This window comes from Malaya genurostris, chromosome 2 (assembly GCF_030247185.1).
Source record: "Malaya genurostris strain Urasoe2022 chromosome 2, Malgen_1.1, whole genome shotgun sequence".
In the NCBI taxonomy this organism is placed as follows: Eukaryota; Metazoa; Arthropoda; class Insecta; order Diptera; family Culicidae; genus Malaya; species Malaya genurostris.
Genome location: NC_080571.1, coordinates 239,210,649 through 239,234,724, shown reverse-complemented (window position 1 = coordinate 239,234,724; position 24,076 = coordinate 239,210,649). Strand labels below are relative to the sequence as shown.

Here is a 24,076-nt window from a genome sequence, read left to right as displayed (position 1 = left end):
ATTGTTCGCGTACCCTGCAAAAGTTGTTTCTTTTCACAATGTGCGGGTAGCAACACCAAAATCAGCCAACCAGAAACCGGTCCATTTTAGAACAAAAGCAGCCCCCCCAGTTGTCAGGTCTTGTCTTAGGGTTATACCGATATCTCGGTATCCTCTTAGAAAAAAAACGTTCAACGGTGGTTCTTCATTGGTCCAATACGTTGGATCATTGATCCAATGAATGTCCAATCAATCGTTCAACGGGAGGTCAACACGGGACCTTCGTTTGCCGATTTTGAAACAGACCGTTGAACCGAATGCCATTTTTTTCGTTCAACAAACCCGGCAGACAGAGGTCCATTGTTGAGCCATTTTTAATATGAGTTGGAGCCCCGTTGGACTAGTTTTACTGGACAATTCCGGAAGTTTTTTCAACTTATTTGTTTAAACTAACACCACATACTTGGAAAAATGACCTGGCAACGCTGAACGGATGCTCGTAATATTTCGAAACCTGCTACCCGGTGGATGTTGTCGACCCGCATCGGCCCGATCATCGGGCCGATTATCGGACCGATTGAGCACGATATAGGGCCGATTGTAGCGCTTCGATCGGCCCGTCATCGGACAATTCTGCACCATTTGCATCAATCGCGTCGACCTAAAAAAGCTTTATGTTTACATTATGTATCGCTAGAGAAACAAAGCGAAGGAATATCAAACAAGGCATTTTCGAGCCGACGTCTCCCCGATAGGGTGTGCAAGAGTGTTAAACATTCTTTTGTCTCGATCATGGAGGCTTTAACCTTTAGGTCATTCGCCTCTTAGGGCCAGAAAAACTCTGGCCCTATGTTTGAGGTTGGAAATCCAACCCCGATATATCTCATCACCTGAGTATTGGATATCCGCTCTCTGCTTTGGTATATCTTCACTCTTTTGTTCTACCGATACACTATGTAAGCTCGAAACGCAATCAAAAGCTTTCGTGCACGATGCGTCCGATGTTCGAATTTACTGGGTATGATTTTCAAACTGTGTTGACTTGACAGGAAGTTTGGAAAAAGGTGTGCGGTGTTTCTTTATATTCAATTTTTGAGACACAATCCGAATCCTCATTTTCAATAGAATTTCATAAGGTAAGAATACACGCATATTTACAGGATTTTTTTTTCTAATTGTATATTCAACAAATAACAAAGATGTTGCATGGTGTTTAAATTAAGTACGTTGAAATCGATTTCTTTTATGTTGCTGGGCAAAACATCCACAATCTAATTCTATAGTGTTTACTTCGGTAGTGAGCCAGAATTCGCTGGTCCTTGCGGTGTTTGTCCTACAACCCTTCTCCTTTGCGTGGGTTGCATCGATGGGGTAGGAGGTTTTCCAGACTGAATAAAAGAAAACGTTAACATATTCAATATACCTCAATATAATACATGAAGTCTGCTCACCCTTGCTAAATGCGGTGTACTAGTGGAAACTGGACGGGGTATTGGAGGGTGCGATGTCACTGTTGGCCCATTCCCAAGTGTATGTATTGCAACCGGACGTTGAGCTTCTCGGTCTAGTGAGTCGTTACTACCGGCCCGTGAAGATGATCCGGCCCTCCGGAACATTCCTGATAACTTTCCTTTCAAATTACTTTTGCTGGAACGAATATCACCTGCAACGCTAAGGTCCGAGTCGGAACCTTGAATCTGTATCGAAACAAAATCACTTTTATGATTGCTTAATGCAGTTTGGACTAACTTACAGAAAAATCACTTTCACTGCCTTTGTTTCTTGTCAAGCTAAGGCTGCGCAATTTTCCCATAAGGCCACGTTTTTTCTTTCTCATTCTTGGCATATCACTCTGAGTGGAGCCACCCGATAGACGTGAATCTAAGCTTGGGTCTCGATGAATCATTGCTCCATATTCCGAGTCGAGGGATTGCAATGAAGACATGCTATCGTCGCCTTCTTTCCATATAAGCTAAAATGAAATTATTATAAAATTATGTACGAGTCCTGACCTGTTCCCACTCACTCCTTGTTGTTCGTTTTGCAAGGATTGATCCAATGATAGACTTTTTTTGTATAGGCTTCTCATGGCTGGTCTACTTGTATGACCCTCAATTGTATCATTCTCCTGGGAAGCAGCTCTGAAAATTTACATTAAATATGTATGATTAGCTCCTATTAGGTTGTAGGCATTATAAAGTAAATAATATATCTAACCGTCTCATTCCACTGCGCCTCATTCTCTCTCTGTCTTTTTCCTCATCGCACATTCGCTGGTAGCGTTTGAGTTCTTCGGATGCTTCGACTAGCCTTGTTAATACTGCCGTAATAGACTTGGGTTGCGGAGTTACACCTCCTGGACCAGGTGATGGACTCTTGTGCCGCATTGGAGGCGTTGGAATGGGTGCATTTGCGTTGATGGTCTAATATGAAGTAAAATAACGTTATTTCCCACTATTTACTTGGAAATTTAATATTATATCAAACCTTTCCCGTGCTTGTGGTTGTTACTGTAGTTTCTTGCTTAGAGACAGTTTTCTGTACTTCAGGAGCCATCCTTAGTAATTCGTCAACTGTTTGAAGAACTGCTCCAATTCTTCGATCACCTTCCATCTCTAGTCTTCGTCGAGCAGCACCTTCGCGTTCTCGTTCATAGCGCTCACGATCACGTCTTAGTTTCTCGTTGGCTGTTCTAAGTTTTGCATGAGCATCTCGTAGTTCTAGTAGATCACTTTGAAGTTCCGTAACTTTTCTTCTACCTTCTTCGATTTCTTCTTCTGTTGTCTTTTTAATTTGATCTATCTTACGACGAGATTCTAGTTTTTCTTTGTCTCGTTCTCGTTCCACCTCGAACAATGTTTGCCGTAGATCTCTGGCTAGTGTTGAAGTTTCTTGAACCAACCGCTGAAGGTCTTCCCGTTCTTTTTGCCACGAAAGTTCTAATCTAGTCTTCGTTCCTGGTACCTTACTCTTTCCGCCACTTATAATTTTTTCCTCCTCGAGCTCGTTTATTTTGGACTGCATTTCCGAAATTTTGATCTCGGATGCACTAAGCTCTGAGATCAACTCAGTTCGTACTTTGCTGGCTTCCAAACGCGCCTCACTGAGCTCGTCCTCCAGGCAACCAATCTGTTGCTCAAGTGCAACAATCTTAGACTTGTCGTCGTCATCGCTGCTACTGGTTATCGAAGCTAAGCTTCGTCGATTGGCTTTCATATCTCCGATCTGCTTTTGTGCGGCTTCCACCAGTTGTTTGAATGTGTCTCTGTCGCGTTTGAAGCGTTCGCACTGACGCTGTAGTCCGGTTAGCTCGTTGTGCAAATTGTTCACTTGCTGTTCGTATCGCAGGCGTGTTGCAGCAACCTCTGATTTTACATTCATTTCAGCCGTTTCCAGTCTGTCAAGAAATGAAACATTAATAATATTTCAACATAATTTAAATGAAGAGGTAGGATAAGAATATTCAACGTTTTTATAGGTAGAATTTCTCTAGTAAGATAGTTTGAAACTCGAGAAGAATTGGCTTCCAGTCATTTTCGTAAAACTTCGGTAAGATGATATGCATTAAAAGACACTGACTAATGAGCTATTAATTATTGGAATCGTTTTTATAATTTATTGTATTCTTGTATTAAACTTACTGAATTTGAAGTTTTTTAAGTTCCTGTTCCAACTGAGAGTTGTGTTCACTTAGCGTCCGTTGGGCTTTGTCAATTCTTTCATAGTCGTCCAGTTTGCTTCTAAGATCATCATTCTGTAAATATACATTTAGTCTTAGTAATTTCTGAACAACTTTAACTCACATCTTTTCTCATTTGAGAAACTTGATATCCATTCATCTCGTTCTCGTTGATCAGTTGTTCACACTCTCGCTGCTTATCTTCCAGTGCGTTTCTCAGGCGATTCTTTTCTAATTCATAGGTAGCGTTTCGATTTTCGATATTAGTTTCCAGCTCTGCAGTATTTTTCTGCATTTCAACAAGCCTTCGACTAAGATTTGTATTTTCCTTTACTAATCTCGACTCGATGGCATCCGCTTGGATGAGTTTTTTCTTCAAAATATCTAACTCTTGCAGTTTTGGTTTATCGGTCTCTGCCTGCGCTTTCAACAGCGCGTAGTCCTCTTCGATAGTTTTTTGCTTGGATGCGAGTTTCTGGTATTTTTTTGATTCTTCTTCCAATTTTGACATTAAATCTAGTATCAAAGAATATTGTTATTGATATTTTTTATTTCTGTTTCAAATTTCATCAAACTCACCATCATTTTTCTGGCTTAGCTCTTGTACCTTTCCTGCCGAGGGGTCTGGCGACGAAGACTGTCTCTTCAAAATTTCGAATTGTTTCTCTAAGGATTCTTTAGTAGACTTTGCCATTTCCTTTTCTTTCAGCCATTCTTTCTCTAGCTCAGAAACCCTGCTTTCTATTGCAGTTTTTTCTTTTCGAAGATTCTCCAACTCTTTTTCTGTATTCCCTCTTTTATCTTTCTCTGTCTTCAGTTGAGTCTCCAGTTGAGATTTGTTTGTTTCAGATGTCTTCATCTGGAAGCAATAAAAAATTTAAAAGACTAGTATTTTTGTTTTAGTGTTTGAAAATGGAACATTCGGATGCGCCACTCGAACAACCCCAAATCCCGAACCAGGATACTCAAGTGAAACAAGAAAAACACAACTCGACGAAACGTCTCACAGGCACTGTGAAGTGGTTCAATGTCAAGGAAGGGTTCGGCTTTATAACGCGTCATGACACCGGAGAGGATGTGTTTGTGCACAAAAGTTGTATTTTACGACCAAACACTAGACATTGCACCAAATCAATCGGAGATGGCGAAGTGGTTGAGTTTGGATTGGTAGCATCCAAAGTAACTGGACCTGGATTCAAACCAGTTAAAGGAAGTCCTTTCGTTGCACAACAGAAAGGGCGACCTGGTTCGAGTTCTAACAGACAGCGAAGACCAGAAAGTCAGGGAAAGAAAAAGATGGATGCTGTTGGGGATGGATTGGTTTTGAAAACGCAAAACAGTGTTTCTATAAATGAGAATATGAAAACATTTTCAATAAATGAGAATATAAAGACACAAGCAGGAAAACCAGCAGATCCTAACAACATCAAAAATCAATTTTTGCAGACACAACTACCAGAAGTCTCTCCCTCGATTGAAAACCAGGATTATGGTGAAGCATGTTGCTCTGAAACCATTTCAACTGAACCTGCAACTTATGATAAACTCAGTCAGCAGTTCTAAACTAATGCCATATCTCGTAACAATCGTAGAGAATATTCATTTAGGTAAAATTCTAAATAAAATACTTACAGTCGTAGTAATTTTGCTTATTTTCTCTTCCAGGATTTTGATTTTATCATTCTGCTTTTTGTTTTCATCTTCCAACTTCTGAACTGTTCGTTGGGCCTCGTTCAGTTTTATAGCCTGCAGCTCGGCAGATACTTTTGGAGCGGCCAGCTTTTCTATAACAAACGAATAAATTATTCAATAAAAATTCGAAATCAAACTAGAATGAATTACTTATTTCAACTTCCAATTTATCTCTTTGTTGTCTAGATTCAGTTAGTTCGGCTTGTAGTTTTTTCTTCTCACTTTCCAGCACTGAAATACTCATTGCTCCCGAGATTCCAACGATAGCGCGCAGCTCTGAAATTTCATTTTCGCATTCGTCTACCATTTTCTATAAAACGAAGAATTTATTAGTTAAGGGAACAAGAATGACGGTTATGCGATCTATCTAAAACGCAGTTTCCAAATTTACGGTTTACTTTAGTATTATTAGATATTCTTTTTATATCGATTATGAATATTTGAATTTTTCTAGTCATTCGTCTCTTAGGTCATAAGTTTCTTGTCTCACTATTTACTATGTGTAAAACTGGTAAAAGTTTCCCAGTTTTTGTGAGCCAACCGATTTTGCAATGACAGTTTTATTTTATAGTTGATTTATTCATAAACATGTTCGATTTCGATTTTCGAGATGATACTACATCTCGACGTTTCATGCAATACTAAGACATTTGGCATCAATTTTTTTTCGATTTCGAACAGTTCTATGGTGATTTTTCAGGATAGAAAATTTTCAAACGTTAACCGCCGGGGGGCACCACTTTTCCATATCCGATTTAGCTCAAATTTTGCATAGGGATTTTTGATGATGTGCTTAAACTTTTGAGTACTACCACTTTACGAAATTGGAGATGATCCTAAAATATTGGCGCCCTGATGAATATATATACATGATTTTATTGTAATGCATGCTGAAGCTAAAATTCTTTATCGAATTTCACGAAACTTTGCAAATAGGTAGAGAGCTGCTTCCTTTACAAAATGAAGCAAAATTTTTGAAGAAATGTTAAATTTTACAAAACTTTTTATCGTGATTTTTGTTGCATTTAGGTAGTAAAATGTTGACAATATTATGAACTATACTAATAAGCAAAAAAAAAAAATGAGTGACATAGGATTTAGGAAATGTTATATGGTTTATGCACGCGCGCCGCTGAAATGTGTGCTGCGCGAGCGGCTATTGTGCATACTTGCAAAGACATCATATTAACAAGATATCCAGCTCTCACATTTCCCGAACAAATAATTGGCAACATCCTTTTTTTGCGAGCATGTCGCCCTCAGGTGAGTCCGTATCGAATCTCATACATAGAAGTAGGGGAGAGAACAGTCAAATTCGTACGCGCCAAAATTGCAGGGCTGCGCACCCATACAATTGACAAGACATGTTGAATGAGACGCCGTACGATGGCGTTGCTGAACTGAAGATTGAGATCGCTCCAAGCTGACAGGGTCTGATACTTGTCAACTCGTGTCGCGTACGCACCGGCGTCACTCTGACGACTCGCTCGCACAGTGCACATTGAAGCCACGCGCGTACACAAAACGTCAAATATCTCCAAAACCCTTTGTTTACTTAAAGTTTTTTGCTGAAATTTTTAATATTGGCACTATTTCACTACCAGAATGCTACGAAAATATCGTACCGAGAAGATTTTTCAAATTCAATTTGTTTAAAAAATAGTGATAATAAATTAGGTAAAATTTAACATTTAGAAAAAATTGCTTTGCTTTGTGTCAAAAATAGATTTATATGGATTCACAGAGTTTTGTACAATTTGAATCAATAAAAATATGAAAATTACGGCGAAATAATGTTTTTGGATACAAATTAAGGAGGCAACTTCAGAAAGTTTTACTCATATTTCACTTAGTAAATTGCTACTAAATTTACTTGAACGTTACAAATGCTGTCTCGAAAAACCTACACACTAAGATTTAATTCCTTTGTTCGGTAATATTTTTGACGAGATCTTTCGGTAATCTATAGAAATAACCGATATTTCGGTACATGGGTTTTATTTTACAACAATTATGCAAATGTTCACCGAACGATCAGTTTAACGTAAATTTTCATTACAGAATTCTGTATTAGATATACAATTGATACGGTAAACCTGAATAGTCGCCAAATACGGTAAAAATCATACTGTCCGTTTGGTAAAGTTATCTTCCAATAACCGAACTTCTGTGAAAACTGATTGTCATGAAATTAACTGTCAAACAGTTATTAAAATATTCAGTGAGTGTCTTTTCATTAACCAAACGAAAAAAATGTTCAAGGGTTCATCGAATGGATTGAGGTACAGGTGATAAAAGTTTTTAAGACATTAGAGCCACTAACAGCTTTTTGTTTACTTATAGGCAGAAAATAATTTTGAATCACTTGTCCACTTGCTGCCAACACAAATCGTTCAAGGGTAATTTTTGTTGAACTCGATGGATTGTGCTGTGTGTTGGAAGGCGCTCATAATTCCGGTCAGTCGGAACATCTGACACTTTTAAAATTTCTCGTCGAATAAAACCATTTTCTCCATTCGTTTTTGTGAATATGTGTTGTTTTTTGAAATTTGAAAATCCAGAATTTTAACCAAAGGAAAACAAACAAACAAAAATTACCGAACAATCTGTTAGATCCATTTGGTTTACAGTGTACGGTAGTTGTTTGACAGTTCAGCAATTACCGAACGATCGGTAATCAATTCAATTACCGAACTGATTACCGAACGTTCAGCTGTTGAAAATTCGGTAAAAAATTACCGAATACTGCGAAATTTTCTAAGTGTGTAGTAAAACGTCGACTTCGACTGCGTGAAAAAATACAAATTTGTGTATAAGACACGATTGATCGGGGTGATATTAAAAAAGTACATTTATTATGCATTGATTTGAGAAATCATACAATTTTAAACAGTTTTCAAACGATTATTATATTTAATTCTTTGATAATAAATTAAAGTCCTAAAAGTTTCTTTTTAGCTTTAGCTATAGCTTTTGATATTGTTCGAGATGAGATTGACTGTATCCTTCAGGAATGAAATGCTCAAAGTCGTTTCAACGCACGGTTATTGTATTTATAACCATTTTATTTCCAAATTATACCTCATTGTCTTATCACCACCTTTGTAAGAATCGCGATGTATACTAATATATTAGCATCGACCTTAAGAAACAACATCACAGTAAAATTGGTTTGAGAAATAAGAAAAGCCTTTTTTTATAGAAACGCATACTTTCGAAATTATTGAACCCATTTTTATTATATGATTTGATTGAGCGTTGATAGCATAGCACTCTAAATAATAGTTTTATATATGAGATGAGTAGTCAAATGGCGAGATAACTAAGAGTTCGCTAGCCCCTTGCCACATGCCTCGTCGTGTAGTTTATGGTGATACTTCGTCAATGGAACGGCGTCGATTGGATGCTAGTACTTAGTACCAGAATGCGAACTTGTGAAGTTTGTATGTTATTGCGAAATTGAATAAAATTCCCTCAAAAAGGTCAAGTAGTAATTTTACTAACATACAAACCAGAGTTCTGTTTACCTTCAGTTGCGTTTTGGAATGCATCTCACTTGGAACCTTTGGTGTTCTTGATGGCAATCCCGTCGAGGATTGCTCGGTTATTCGCTTCAGTTTGCCCTCAATTTCACTCTTCTCGCGCTGCATTTCCTGTATGGTGTTTACCAGTTTTTTCGATGCGGCTTCTTCGTTTGACAATTTTTCTTCCTGCAACTGCTTTATTTCAGCTGAGTATTTTTCGTTTTCCTGTTCCAACGTTTGCGTTTTCTTCCGTAAAACAGTCGCTTCCTGTTCAACTACCTGCATTTGACGCTTAAGATCGGCAGCCTGTTGATCTGTTAAAGACGTATCCAAAGGTCTGCGAAAAATATCTTCAACTTAGAAAATGTTCATCCGCATTTTTTACGCGTATACATACTTAGTTTTGGTTAATGTTTTTCCGCCCTTAGTTTTAGTTAGACTGAGTTCAGCTTGTACCCGCTCAACTTCGCGATCTTTTTCAATCAATTTTTTCCTTAACTCAGTGATTTCATCTTCCATTACCTTTATTTTCTTACCATCCAATGGATCTTTACTTTTTGATCCTAGCAGAGAAGGAAACTTGCTTTGCTTATCCATTTCCTTCGTTTTAGATATTAAACTCTCTTGAAGTTCCTTCACATGTTCTCGATTCCGTTTGTTCTCTACTTCCAATTCCTCGATCTTTCGTCGTAGTACAGCGGTTTCCTGTTCGTTCAGTTCAAGTTGCAAACGTAATTCTGCCGGATCGTCCTCATCGGAAATTCCTTCATCCTTCTCCAAGGGACCCTCTGCCATTAATCGACGATTTGGTGGACTTGGGCTGAGTTTTCTACCTGTATTGAAAAAACTTTTTGCTGAGGACGCAATTGAAGAAAAGTGAAACGATGGATTTGTTAGTGTTCTACTTACGCACTAATTACTATTGAAACTATAGATTGAAAAACAGTGACTGCCACTTCTAATGGTGCTTTCCTAAAACTGTATCACATTGCACACTCGGCTCCATCGAGTTTGTGCGTTTGGTTGTATTAGACCTATTAGCTTGTTAGCATAGAGTGAAAATAGCAGTTAGTAGATTTTAGTATTTTTATTAGAAAACAACACTCGATTTTCTGAAGACCAGTACTTCTCGCCTTCGTTGCCATCTTTTTCAATTGCATCAGGAGGGATTCGTTATCGTCTTCCACCCTAGACGATTTTCGTCTAAGATTTTCCGCTTCTTCTTCGGCGTACTTTAGCTGTTCACGCAAGTCAGCTTCGCGTTCGAGGGAATCTTGGAGATCTCGAAGTAACTGGACAGGATCTTCTTGCGATCCACCGCGGGTTAATGACGCACGTGAAATCTTATTATCGGCCGAAGTGGATTTACCTATTTTGCCTAATGCTGGAGTTTTCTTAGTCGGAGTTGATGGACTTGATTCAGCTTGTTCTAATTCCGACTGCAATCTACGGGAAACTTCATTAGAGACTCTAAGTTCTTCTTCAAGTTGTTTAACTTTCACTGCTAAGTCGGTGCTCGCTCCCAAAGCTGCCTTTTCTGATTCAAGTTGTTCAATTTTGCGATCTGATTTCTTAAGTTTGAATGACAATATTCTACAGTTTTTAGTGGTCTGATCAAGTTCCTTTTTCAGTGAAGCATACTCATCAGCTTGATCTTCGCGGAAGTTATCATGCATTTCTTCGATCTCGGTTTCCATGGTTCTCATTTCACGCTTTATCTCTTCATTTTCGTCCATTAGTTCTTCACACAATGTTTCAGCCTGTTCCAGTTTTTGCCTCAGCTGCTCTTCGACATTTTTTGTCCCGCGAACTTTCATTTCAGACTCCAATTCTCTCACCTTGGTAGACAAAAACTTTTTTTCATCCTGAAGATCTTCTATAAGCTGTTTCTGTTCGTTTACTTTTTGTTGCAGTTTTAGCGCCTCCGAGGCAGCCGTTTTGTTTGAACCAGTATCCATAGACGCTAATCGTCTTAACAGTATATCACTTTTTTCGCGTTCCGCTCGATCACAGCGCGCTTTCACAGTTTCCAGTTCTCGCCTCAGACTTTCAATCTCTTCTTGTAGTTCATGATTATCACTGTTGTCAACGATTGTTGTTTCAGTTGTTTCTGTAGTGATCGAATGGAGGTCTTCATCAAGTTTCGATTTGTTATCTTTAATTGAAATCAAAAACTTGACGTCATCGCTACTATTGTTGAAAGACTCTGATCCCGCTTTGGTTGTGAATGGTGAGGCTGCTGTTGTTGGAACGTTAACTGGTTTTGAAGGAGACTCGAAAAGACCAGTATCGATACGACGTCGCCTAATAATCTTTTTTGAATCTTTTGCAGCTTCACTACTAATGCTAGGCTTCGCACTCTGTTTCTCCTTTACAGGTGTCAATGAAGAAGTATTTGTGAGAGGCTTCGTTGATGTGATAGTTGTTTTACTTAGCGTTAACTGCGGTTTACTAGACGTATCTTTGGTCGAACTTTCTGGAATGGGTTTTACACGGCGCTTACGCTCCACTTTTTCTGGTTCGTTCTCTTTGGGTAACTTAACAGTAACTTTTGTTACCGGTGCTGGACTTTCATCGCTGAAAAAAAGGTTATTGCTGTAATGGAAAATCGTTAAGAAATGATAGCAGATCCCTACTCTTTTCGTGGTACAGATTTTTCACGACTATCTCGTTCAGAGCTACCTTGTCGTTTAATCAGATTCATCTTGCGTACCCGCTCAGCAAGAGAGTCTCCCTTCTCAATAGTAACTCCTTGATCTTCAGCCTTTTCAAGTTCCTTCTTGAATTCATCTTTTTTCGGTTCTATTTTCAGAATAGGTGGAAGCGGTGGTCTTTTCAAAGTAACTGTCGTTTCCAGTTCTTCTAACTATAAACATGCGAGATGTAAATAAAATTTGTTAAATTGGAATCAACTCACATTGTCGAATGTAGTAGTATGTCTCCGACGTGGTATGGTTAAATTTACAGTCAAATCTGCCTTTATATTTTGCATAACATCCTCAAAATCAGGCGTCGATGCCCAAGAAGCTGGTCGTGGTGGAACACCTGGTGGTCGATCATTACTAGGCAGGTATAGATTTTGTGTAGAGGTCCAACTCCTTACTGGTTTGTCCAAACTCGTGCTGCTACCACCATCGCGACTTTAGCACACATGTGAATAATGTACCGTTATTTTACAAATTCATTTCAATTGTGGCAATGTTCTCGATCTCTACTTACCGCGATTGGGATGAGCCGGGAAGGACGGGTGTCGATGCTGTAATGTCATCTCCATTTCGTTTGTTTCCGTGCTCTTTGTAGTCTCGGAAACATCGTTTGCAACGTGTTGGCCAACGAACTTGCGGATGAAACCCCAGGGGACATAATTGGTCCCCTTTGGCACTAGGAAACATATGTGACATCTTGGCTACTGATCAGTATTTCTGAAATTAGGTATAAACATTTTACTTTTAATAATGCAAGATTATTTTTCATCAATTGTTCTAGAGTTTGCAAAAAATGAATTCGTTGCTTTCGTAAAAAAATCTTAGTAAAATGGGATGTTAGGTACAATTTTCAGCTAAACAGATTTGTTTTCAAATTCATATATTTGATTAAATCTAAATCTTAGCAGGAACAAAAGCATTTATATTTGAAATCAGTTGACAATCATAAATGTTCATATATTTTTTGCAAGGTAGGTGTAACTGATGTATTACCAATTTTAGTAATAGAACGAGTGTAGTACAGCGCATATTCATCCAATCTCCATAAAATGAAGTGGGATATACCATGGATTTCAAGATTAAAGTTGAAGCACTTGAATTCAAATGTTACTTCGCAAGATCGTCATGCATTGTCATATCGCTTGAGCTAATACTAGCAGTTGCGTTGTGACGATAGTCTTGGCGAATTGTACACTGATGTTATCATGCTTGATTGACAAAAAAGAGTTGCTTAGGAATTAGTATTGTGAATTGACACCATTCCAACTTAAACTGAACATTTCAACAGCATGATAGCCACCATTGTCGGCCGCCCACATCTCCTTCGTTCACAGGGAAGGATATAGGATAAGTAGGAGAGGAAATGCTTTACCAACCTTACGTAAGGACGACGACTCATCATTCTCTTCCATAGGAATTGCAGAGTTAAGGATTTGGGTAGGTATGAGGTCTAGGATTCGCTCTAAGTTTGCGATAACCATGGTATAAGTTGGAACCAAAAACGAAAAGTTGGTTTTCATCATGAAGTGTAACAAAATTTAATAAAAATTAGAACAATCTCATCGACTACATTATTTCTGTCAAATCGGGAGTCCAATCTCCATGATGGCTAGTTTTATGTAAACCCCAATTTAATACACAGAATGGTGGTGGTGAGCTCACTTCGTCCGCGTCCCTTATCACTATTTTCCGATTTCGTAGAGCTGAGTCAATTGGTATACCAAATTGGGAATCTCAATTCGGGTTTTCCAGTCATTTGCTAAGCTTTTTTTAGATGATGAATTCCTGTAATCTCTCCGTTTAAAGCGGAGCGGAAGATCAATGAATAATAATAGTTTGTGAACTAACAATACTCCTGTTGCCATCTGTCACTAACTTTCTCAATTTGGGATAAGTTTTAAATAATTATCTTTTTCTTACATTATTATCTTCCATTCATCTCCTTCCACCCTGTAATTCCGGAGTTTGAGGTCGAATCCTGATGAATACGATATCAGTGTAAAGGACTGTAATATCTTTATTTCTGGAACCGAATCAGAGTAAAATTTTAAAACCAGTCCATCAGATTAATTACTTTTGAAGTTTGTGACTCTTTAACTGTTTAACGTTTTAACTGTCACAAATAACCTCGATCCTTATGACAGCGCCCTTGAAATTCGTAGTATCAAAATATTTGATTCTGATTGTCATGATGAAAAGCTAATGAGCATAAATTCGGAGACAGAAAATCATTGCACTCGGAATGATAAACAATGATTTGTGATTTGAATTTGAATGTTTGTCTATCAAATCTAATTTTCAGAGTTTATTAATTCAATAGAAGATGGGTACTAAAACAGTAGGACAAGTATTGATATCGAACAACATAACCATAGAAAGTGTCACATTGCTTTCTATTTAAACCATGGGCTTTCACTGAATTATATATTCTTCAAATTTTAATATGAGTTCGCCTTTCGGAATTACTGGAAAGTAGGTATTAAATATTACAAAAGTTATATAATGGACTTTCTCTTCATAACATTCTCTCCAAACTATTTCAACTAATAAACTATTTATCGGTTTTCGATATAAGAATCACTTTTTCGGGTATATACGGACCGATTTTTACAAACTGTGATTCACTGCTCAATTTTTTACCGATTCGACTTCCGGTTACGGAGTCACAGTAAGTGTTGAAAATTTCAATTCATCATATAGGTAAGTGAAGACGTTAAAAGCCTGCTTCAATCCATTTAGTTGTGTAATGATGCATTTATCAATTTACTCATTTTCTCATAGATCTATTATAGTGGAAATCTTCACAATATTTTAAATTTTAAGTTTGAGCAAAAATAATGATGATTGAGCATCAATTTGCTAGACCTGCAAATTGGAACAGTTTTGAACCAAATTTGGGCTGTGAAATATTTCGTAGTTTATTTTAGCTTTTGATTAAAATCTGACAGTCGACTAGTTATTCACAACATTGTCAAAGTTAACCTTCCTCGAAAGCATAGTTGTTTTTGACAATTCGATTCGAAAAACTTTCAGCACAAGTTTCAGATCTTTCACAAAGTTTTCTGCAATTGTTTTTATACTATCCGCTATAGAAAACACTCCAGGATGTGGATGAGAATATTTCATCATTCGAAGTAGGTTTATTCTCGAAATTAACTTCACTTCTAGTGCAATTAATTTCAAATAACTTTCCAAATGTCAAATTCTGAATTGGGTCGTAGTAAATGACCTCCTTGTACTTCCGGAACTGGAGGTCGGGTCTGCATAACAACATCCAACAGCCAGCTTTGGGACAATGAATTTGAATCTGAGTTTGTGGAAATCGCTCCAGTCGTCTCTGAGAAAACGATGTGAGCTTCATGTTGGAGTTTTTTACCACAATTTTTGGTACTTATAGAGCCGCGAACTGTAGATTGGCATAGCCAAAGTCGATTCATTAATTAACATAACACAGCTGTCAATTGAATTAGCTTTGAGTCAAATTTAACAGATTAGTTTTCATCAACGCTTTAAAAGACGGTTTGAAAATTTTAAAATGCATCACCTTGCACTCCCGAAGCTTTAAGTCTAATCCGACAATAAATATCGCTAGCAACCTATGTGACCATGAGACCTTTTATTTGAATCTAAAGATCGGTCCAACCATTTCTGACAAAACGATTTTGCAAAATTTTTGACCACAATGTTCGGTATTTCCGGAACCGGAAACTTAGAACCGGAACACCCGAAATAATTTTTTTTGTCATGAATACTATGCGACTTACTTTACTATAGGGCGCCTTTTCAAAATTTACCCTGTACATAAATGGATACAACTTCATCGAGAATATCTCTTGATGTATTTGAAGCAGCAACCTTATTTCTCTCCATTCCATCGATAATATGCTCAACAATTTATGATAAGTTTTGCAGTAGTATAAGATATCAAAAAAAATTATAGTTGAAATTTTTTCAAATTATTTGGTATGTCCGGAAACCAGTAAAATCGAAGTCGGTTCGAGAAGAGTGAATGAGATTAATTTTTGAGTATATGACTACAAACTCCGGTCGTGAATTGAAAACCGGGTGCTTCGTTCGTAGAGGTGGTGTTGTGTTTTTTTCTACCGTAACAGGGTATGTAAGTGCGGAGCGCTTTATACATTATTTACGTTCATAACCCTGTAATTCCGGAACCGGAAGTAGGATCGGGATAAAATTCAGGAATTCCATAAGACCTTTCGTTTAAATCTAATTTAGGAAATTAGGTAATGCCATTACTGAGAAAAATGAGTCCGATTTTAGAGTTTGTGAACAACACTAATGGTGGTCAGTTCGGGTTTACATCTCATCCAAGTCAGTCGATAAAACAAAACCGCTTACGTTGAGGACAGAAGAAACCAAGTACAGTATTGTGTAGTGAACAATAGACCTCGAAAATGAGTGAACCAAACGAACAAAAGCTACCGCCGGTACGAAAGAATACAATTATTGTTGACTTCAGACAGTGCAAAATTCGACCTTCGATACGAGAACTTGAAGGTTTGCTTAAGGAGCAAATGCATCTTGACATTAAACGTGTGCATTTACTTCAATGCAATAAGACCAACAAAGTTGTTTATATCCAGTTCTATAAAGAGTTGGATGCAATTCAATTTGCTAAAGACAATAATAATGTGCACTATGTGGAGCATGAAAATATCAAGTACAACATTCCAGTATATACGGAAGATAGTGCTATAGAAGTGCGTGTGCATGATTTTCCCTCAAGCGTCATCGATCCCTATATTCGCGCAACTATGTCCCAATACGGAGAGATTCTCTCTATCGAAAAAGAAAAGTGGAAGATTTTTTTCCCCGGTATTCTAAATGGCGTACGTTTATTACGCATGCGCTTGAGGAGGCCTATACCTTCTTATGTGACATTCGGTCAGGATACAAGAATACCGTGCAAATCACTTGTTACCTATGACAATCAGATGGCCACATGTCAATATTGCCAAAAAGCTGTTCACTACGGTAAGCCATGTGATAAACCGGACAAGGAGACAACTATACCAAAGGAAAACGGTGCTTCCTTCACATCAACCCCAAGCAACCCCATTACACCTGTGACAGTCACCAACAACAGGGAAGTATCCCCTTCAACGAAACCATCCAACGTAACCCCTATAGAACAAAGTACACCAGCTGCAGTTAACAGCTTACCATCCAACCAACCAGCAACTGCAAACAATGTACAACAAGGCGCATCTACAGCAACTAGCAACGAAATCAACAACAATACCACGGCAATGGATGACGCAGGAGGAAAATGGAAGCTCCTCTCCCCCTAGAAAAAGGGTGACAACGAGATCCAATACAAAAAAAAATTATCTAAAAACTCAGCTAAATCGGCCACGTAAATCTTGTACGCAAATAGGCCTGAATAAAAAAAAATCTTTTAAATAAAAAAATAAAACATTAATGGTGCTTCCGGAACCGGAAGCCGGGAACTGGGATAGCCGAAGTCAATGTGTGGTCAAGGTTTCGTTTTATTCTTGTACAATCGTAAAAAATACAAACGATGCAAAAAAATATAAAGAAGATTAGTGCATTTGTTACCGGTAGTACTCAATGCCTCTGCTTTGAAGCAAACAGCGTTAAAAATATTGAAAATAGTTCATCCATTGGCTCGCATTTAACGCAAAACACAGTGAAGGCCATGCAAAAAACAGTAAATGCAGAACAATCCATCCAATAGGGATTTCGATATTCCTCCAGACCAGAGAGCAATCACCTTCATCAAATTCGTCTTATAATACTACCAGTCGTGGCATCTCGTAATTCGGCATCCCGTAATAACTTTTTGGCAGTCAATCCCATAACTTTTTGACAGTAAAAACAGACTACGGAAGGCGATTTCCCTAACTGCTGTCAAATCATTTGTTTGAAGCTAGTTTTAAACCTAGTTTACACTTTGTTGAACTGAAAATCGAGTCAGTTTCGAATCTGGTTTTTTTATTAGGTTTGTTCAAACCCCCGTTGCTAAGTTCAAACCCAACACAGTTTCGTGAAAAGTGTTTGTATGATGAAACTACCCTGGGTCAGTTTCAGTTTTCTCAAACGAAAACGACATAAATAACAATTTGTAGTTATTGTACACACTGAAAAGATAGTAGATTCTCACATCTTACTTCTGGACTAATTCCAAAATATACTCCATTTTTTCGAGTGATCATCGGAAAACTTCTGCAAAATATTGTGTCAGAAAATAACTGTTTCCTCCCAAGCGAAAATGTCAAGCGTATTTGCTGACTCCGGCATAATCGTTATTCACTGATGAGTTCAGCCAAAAGTTTAGCCAAATTTCGGCAAAAAGATGCCCTTTACCACAAAATCAGTAAATATTTTAAACGAATCTCGGAAAGCATAATATTGATCACTGAACAATCAGTAAAATTGTGTGTTGCCGATCTGTCTCGGCATTTTACTTTACCGAGCTCGAGAATTGGTTTTAGGTGTGTATCCCTTCTATATAAGGAAGATAAAGAGTAAATAAATGAGGTATCCTGACAGCCGGCTGTCTAGAGTCATACGGGCTCCGAAAAATACTCGTTTCATACAACGTACTTTTTTGGTAAGGCGTATTCAGATCTTCTCCCATCTCTACTAATAAAATTCCTCTACCGTGAAACTCGCGGAGATTCAGTGGTACCCGCGGTCTCACATTAGCGAACTTATACTCCTTCCCCAGTAGCACAGCCTTTGCACGTGGCCGACGTCGATATTGGCCATTTAATGAAAAGTTTTGAGTATGTACAGTGAAAATTATTTGCTTCCTCCAAGCTTCATTTTCTTGGTTCATTGTGCATTTTCATTCATTCGGTCAATCACGAAGTGCAACTACGAACGGTATACTATAGCTCTGTTCAATTCTGTCGAGTACTATTCTTGTCGCAGTATTGATTGAATTATTGAAATTGGCGCCGAAAAGAGCGATAAGTGTGAACATTCATCTCCAAGAATGTTCTTCTCACGGGATGGTATTTTAAACTAAGCTTAACGATTGTCGTAAAGTGTTTGAAGAATTTACTTGGAGTAATTTTAATTTTAAACTAGATAGTGTTGATCATAAGCAGCTGAAGAAGCAGACAATTCGACTTTCAAGAATTACGAAAACCACAAAAAAAAATTGAGTGTCTCTTGTGCGGATATACTTACATATGTAAGTTAATGCCAATTGATTGACAAATACGTGTCCCACAGCAAATCTTATACACAAAACATTCATGGACATATTCTGAAGTACATAATTCAACCACTAAATAGGCACTCACTTCCTACAAATAACATGTGAATAAATTTTACTCTACACGAGATTCCACTCATATGGTTTTCCAAAAACTTCAAAAACAGTTAGTTTGCATTAGCGCATCCTTCTCTGGTGAACAGCGACGGCGGGTTCTCCGACGGCGGTGACCGCGAAAAACAGCGTTACTCCGTGTCCGCGTTTAAAGTATAAGCAGTACGACAGATCACCGTGGGTTGCGTAACAATAGTATAGAGCAGGAAAACGATAATCCGACGATGTCGGCTGCCACTGCTATAGATGCTATGCTATGATTTAAAAATAGCCCCTTCAAACCGAAGAGAAAACGTTATGAAGAAGGAACCAATTTTTCAAATAGATTATTTGCAGCTCCCTATTAGTTTGGAACACTTCGATTTTCACAGATTTTAGAAGGGATGTCATATATCACTTTTCACAGGTATGCAAGCATCGGGTACACAGCGATATGACCATTAAACTGATTTTTATCTATTATGGCAAAAAAATCAGTTAGTGTGAAGAATTCGTGAATCTCAGCTTTAGACTGTTTTTAATTAGAACACAAAGAATATCACTTCTGAATTTATTGTAAAATTGGTGATACTGCGAAAAACTTTTTGCATGAATCATTTTCTAGGGCACTGGCTGCTTCAGCTATTTTTGCTTCTTTTACCACTGAACTTTTGGTATACTTTCAAAATGAGCACTTTCATCCTTATTTTCCTTAATGTAATACCAGAAACAATTAAATTTAAAACCTAATTTTATGTAGCTACGAAGGGTTGCGTAAACTGAAGGTGCAAACACGGAAAAGGCTTTTTCGTAAGCTTTGGAAGGAAATTCCTTTCTCTGGTTCTACTGCACACAGGTCACGATTTTCACAAATTTTCACTGTACGGGCAATGTTCTATCTTTTTTCGTCGTTCGTGTTTCTTTTCGAGCGTAAAAGTGAGATAGGTGACCTGATGCGGAATTGAAGGGTGGTGCGCACGCGACTCGAAATGATGTTAATCCGGCACCGATCGAAACTCAACTGAATTTGGCAGTGGCATGTAGCTGTGACATCGTGCATCATTTCTTACTGTTGGTAGCTCATGAGTATCGTGTCGATTATTAGAAAATCGTGATTCGAACACGAAAGTAGTTTGAAAATAACGTTGATCAAAATTAACGGAGACGCCTGGTTGGTACCGATATGAATATATGTGCGAAATTTACGTGTAATACGTTTACATTTAAGAGCATTCTGACTGTAAAATTCTTGTTCAATGAATCATTTATATGGTACATGTTCTATAAATTAATAATAAAGTTCGATGACTTTTTGGAACACTCCGATATGACGAAAGTAAAATTGCTTATGCTGTCTGCGTAAGCTAGACAATAGCTTGTTAGGACAAATATCGCTAGCGTTCAATATATAAAATGCAAGTTCTGGCTCTGCAAATTTTACTGAAGTTGATTTAATTGAATTATTTTGGTGATGACTATTACGTATTTCAACACCGTCTTATGATTGTGTGAACTTATTCTACCTTACATATAAGATTATGCTTACGAAGCTCTTCTTATCTTACCTTAGCTCTTCGCTTTATCATATATAGGTCTTCTAATGATCGTGTATCTCTAGCCACTAAAGGCATAAATGTTTAAATGCCAACAACTGCATTTGCCACCACTTAGTTAACTATTTGCTGAACATTATGAATATTCCATATTTCAAACACATCTCAGTCAGTTTTAAGATGTGCTTAAGCTCTAGAGATCTAGGGAGAACATAAGCATGCCTTATATGGCCATTGAATTACACATACCTCCTAAACAGTGACAATTTGGCCCAGATCGAAAATAAAACAACTAACTTCTTCATATCAAATTCTTGGTGCGCCTTTAGTACCTCTTGTTTCTTGGAATCGTGAGTGCAAACTCAAAAGTAATTAATTAACTAAAAGGAATTTTCGAGTTCGCATAGAAAATAATTTCCCACTTAAGTAAATATTCATATATTCTAAAATTGAAATTGGGGAAAAAAATGATTTAATTTCCTCACATCATACAGTCTCATAGTACGGATTCGACTTCCGGTTCCGGAATTACAGAGTATTGAGAGTGTAAACCTTCAATTTCAGGAGTGTGTTTTGTAAATGACAATGTAAAAAGGAGCTTCTTCTAGTTTGGAAATTTTGTTGGTTTCAATTCGAATATAATGGTTCCGGAAGCACGGAAAGGAGTGTTCAAAAACTTTAATATATAACTCTTATCGATTTCTCAAACAAACTTCTTAGTTACGGTCAAAAACTACAAAACAGAACCCACAGAAATTTCTCAGAGAGAACTAGGACAATTTTCGAAAGTATGGTTTCATAGATTTCAATTAAATTTCAGCCGAATCCAAAGTCTAGAAAACACAAGATAATGAATTACTAAGGGGTTAACCAATTTTTGTGTCTAGGGCACAGAAACGTTTTTATATACTTTATGTTAACCGATGTTATCAGTCAGTCAATCGAAAACGAAGAGCCGCTAAAGAAATATTCATCTATTAATAGGGTCTGTTAGTTGATGAGAGCTCGGAGATTCTCGTAACGTAGTAATTGAAGACAATTCAGCCATGGTAGTCTTCGAAAAGCAAATAGGACGAAACACTTCTGAATTTCGTACACTTTCGATCCAATCGATGTGAACATTGTGAATTGTAATTCCGTATTCCAGAATACTGCGTACTAGTTCGATGTAAACATACTAGTGAAAATACCCAGTCTCGAGTGTGGCGTTATCATTATTGATTTTTTCGGTAATCAATCGCTCCAATAATGTACACTAATACTCACCGTCGATGGTTTCAAGGCAGTTCATGAAAAGTATACCATGATAATCCCAGATAATCGACATCATGACCTGTCCAACCCATTGAACCTTCTTAGACTGCATCGGAACACTCGTTTCGGCTTCAGTACATTCTCGGATAATTCCTTTCTGTTCCATGGCGTTTAATAGTTGATCCAAGTTTCGTCAACAGTTATCAACGTACAAAAAACATGTTTTCAAAGTGCGCTCGCGTTCGTCTTTTGCCTTGAATACGACTTACTGTACTTTGGGACACCTTTTCAAAATTGTACTTAAGCCAAAAACATAATTTTTCTCGATAGCATGGAGATCAACAATTTATGACTCATATTATCATACTTTACTTTTATTTGGTTTCCTTCACTGTTTTGCCTCCCAAAAATGTTTTTTAACCAAAAAGTTTTCTATGTATATAAAATAAATATGTGAATAGTATGTGAAAAGCAATCTATGATTTCCTATTTTGGGAGGGGCCAGGGCCTCTTGGGCCCCCCTCAGGGCACGTGCCTGCAAGTAAGTAAAACTATAAATAGGAGAAGCAGTGTAGCAAGACGAAAATATTATGGGCGTATTATGCGAAGGAAAAGGGATCACTCATTGTGCAAGGCACTTAGATTGAAAAAGTTGAAAAAGTAAGAAGGAAGATCAATTTTAACTCATCTTATGTGAACAATATAAAAGAAATAGGAGGGAGAAAAAGAAACATAAATTAAAAAAAAGAAAAGGGATCAGAATCTGTCAATGTGGTCAAGAACATTTTTGGTCGATGGTCCAATCAATTCAAAAAAAAAATAGCTACATAATATTTTAGTTGTTTTGCGATCGAGAGTTTTTCCGTGAACTTCAATTCAGAGTTTTTCCGTGAAGTTCATCGGACCAACTGTGTAGCGTATTGGACCAACGAAAGACTTCCGCCGATCGTTTTTTTCTTATTGGGTATTTGAAGCATTGCAGTCAGCACATTGGAAATAAACAACAGAAGTGAGCACTTTTTTCCATGAAAAAAGTGGGCGAGATTGCTTTCATGAGAACTCTTTAACCGCTAAAATTGAACAGGATCCATTTTGGGGAAATTTACAACTACTTTCCGTGTTTCCGTTTTTGTAGATGCACATAGAAGGAGCGTCGTAATCCACTTGAATTAATAATTCAAAGCATGTAAAGATAAGTCATAACTTTAACTTTAACTTTATTTTTACATGGTAATAGATGTAATATTGTGTCATCACCGAAGAAATTACGGCAAGCTTGAATTTACGTCAAGCGAAAATTTCATTTTTTCGAAGAGTGTACTATAAACTATTCATGATCTCAACTATAGGCTATAAATTGAAATAGTTTTGAGTCCATTTGTCATTCGAACTTTCAAAACCGATTATCAATGAACCATGTCACCAGTGCGACTTCACTTTTCTTGCTTTCTTCATAGAAATGCACCTAAAAAATCGTGAAAATTTACGTCTTCTAAGTATTCGAGTGTCCAAAATTATTCACTTTCACTGTGAACTTAACAAACATTTTTATAACTTCTGATATATTTTCAAGTGCTGAAATATGTAAATTTGCATGTCTGTTTGAAAGTCGGGGTACGTTCAATACATATTTAATTCATTCTTGCAACATTTAGTCATTTTATCACCAGTAAGTTTGATTTTTTTTCTGTGGTGAAGCATAAAGAATTGCAGGGAACCAGACTTTTGATCGCAACCCCGGAGATCTAATACAATTACCCCATACCATTCGACTCAGCTCGACGTCCTCAGAAAATGTGCTCTCCCGGAGATGGATTTACTGATTCTATCGGAGATAGCTAATGTTTCTGAAAATCGATCCAATTGAAATCTGAAAACGGGCATACTAATCGAATTTGTTTGTCTATAGATTAACATCATAGGCAATTAGAAAGGATTTGAGCAAAAAAATTCAATGGGATTATCTAGAATTCTGTATATTCACGTCCAACTCAGTGGCGTACCTAGAAAAATTTAGTGTTTAGTGAGCAAATAGGCTAAACTCCATCTCCGTAGGGATTGATTAGGCGTGCCAAAGCCCACTAAAAACGTTACGCTCGGATTGCCTTTTTCGCCTCCCTGGATATTTTTGATGAATTCTGAGTAAAATGCACATAAAATCAACTGAAAAGCCCTAACTCAGAACCTATGTGATGTAAAAAAATAAATTAAAAAATAACCGATTTCACTATTCCTTACGTTTCGTCTTTGACTCGTCAGTGCAGAGCAGTTCAAATTCAACTGCTTAGTGAAAGCTAAACAAACGAATTCTGTTTTTTAAGCACGCCCCATTTACAGAGAATAAATCTTTCGTCGAAGATCAGGCCAAACTTGACTTCTAGCAAAACGCT

The 24,076-nt window shown here is 37.5% G+C and overlaps 1 protein-coding gene across 4 annotated transcripts; it reads right to left on the bottom strand.

The window, feature by feature from the left end:
* Positions 1-1,132: 1,132 nt before the first annotated feature.
* Positions 1,133-24,002, bottom strand: LOC131428283 (myosin-2 heavy chain). Of its 4 annotated transcripts, none has more exons than XM_058592102.1 (18): positions 18,759-24,002; positions 12,094-12,296; positions 11,792-12,014; positions 11,511-11,740; positions 10,001-11,451; positions 9,272-9,728; positions 8,878-9,211; positions 5,501-5,660; positions 5,291-5,442; positions 4,238-4,517; positions 3,783-4,174; positions 3,621-3,733; positions 2,467-3,376; positions 2,197-2,402; positions 2,006-2,120; positions 1,733-1,951; positions 1,431-1,676; positions 1,133-1,367 (listed from the first exon to the last, which is right to left on the bottom strand). In XM_058592102.1, exons 2-18 carry the CDS (start codon positions 12,273-12,275, stop codon positions 1,266-1,268), a joined length of 5,772 nt encoding a protein of 1,923 aa, XP_058448085.1. In that variant the 5' UTR covers positions 12,276-12,296; positions 18,759-24,002; the 3' UTR covers positions 1,133-1,265. The 4 variants fall into 4 exon arrangements, with proteins under 4 accessions (XP_058448085.1, XP_058448086.1, XP_058448087.1 ...); XM_058592103.1 differs by having other exon boundaries at positions 9,272-9,707; XM_058592104.1 differs by having other exon boundaries at positions 10,244-11,451.
* Positions 24,003-24,076: the final 74 nt, after the last annotated feature.

Coding starts and splice junctions, on each gene's coding strand:
- LOC131428283 (XM_058592102.1), bottom strand. CDS start 12,275: ATGTCACATATGTTTCCTAGTGCCAAAGGGGACCAATTATGTCCCCTG. Junction 11,741..11,791: donor ATACTACTACATTCGACAAT/GTGAGTTGATTC, acceptor GCATGTTTATAG/TTAGAAGAACTGGAAACGAC. Junction 9,729..10,000: donor GATGGCAACGAAGGCGAGAA/GTACTGGTCTTC, acceptor TTGCGTCCTCAG/CAAAAAGTTTTTTCAATACA.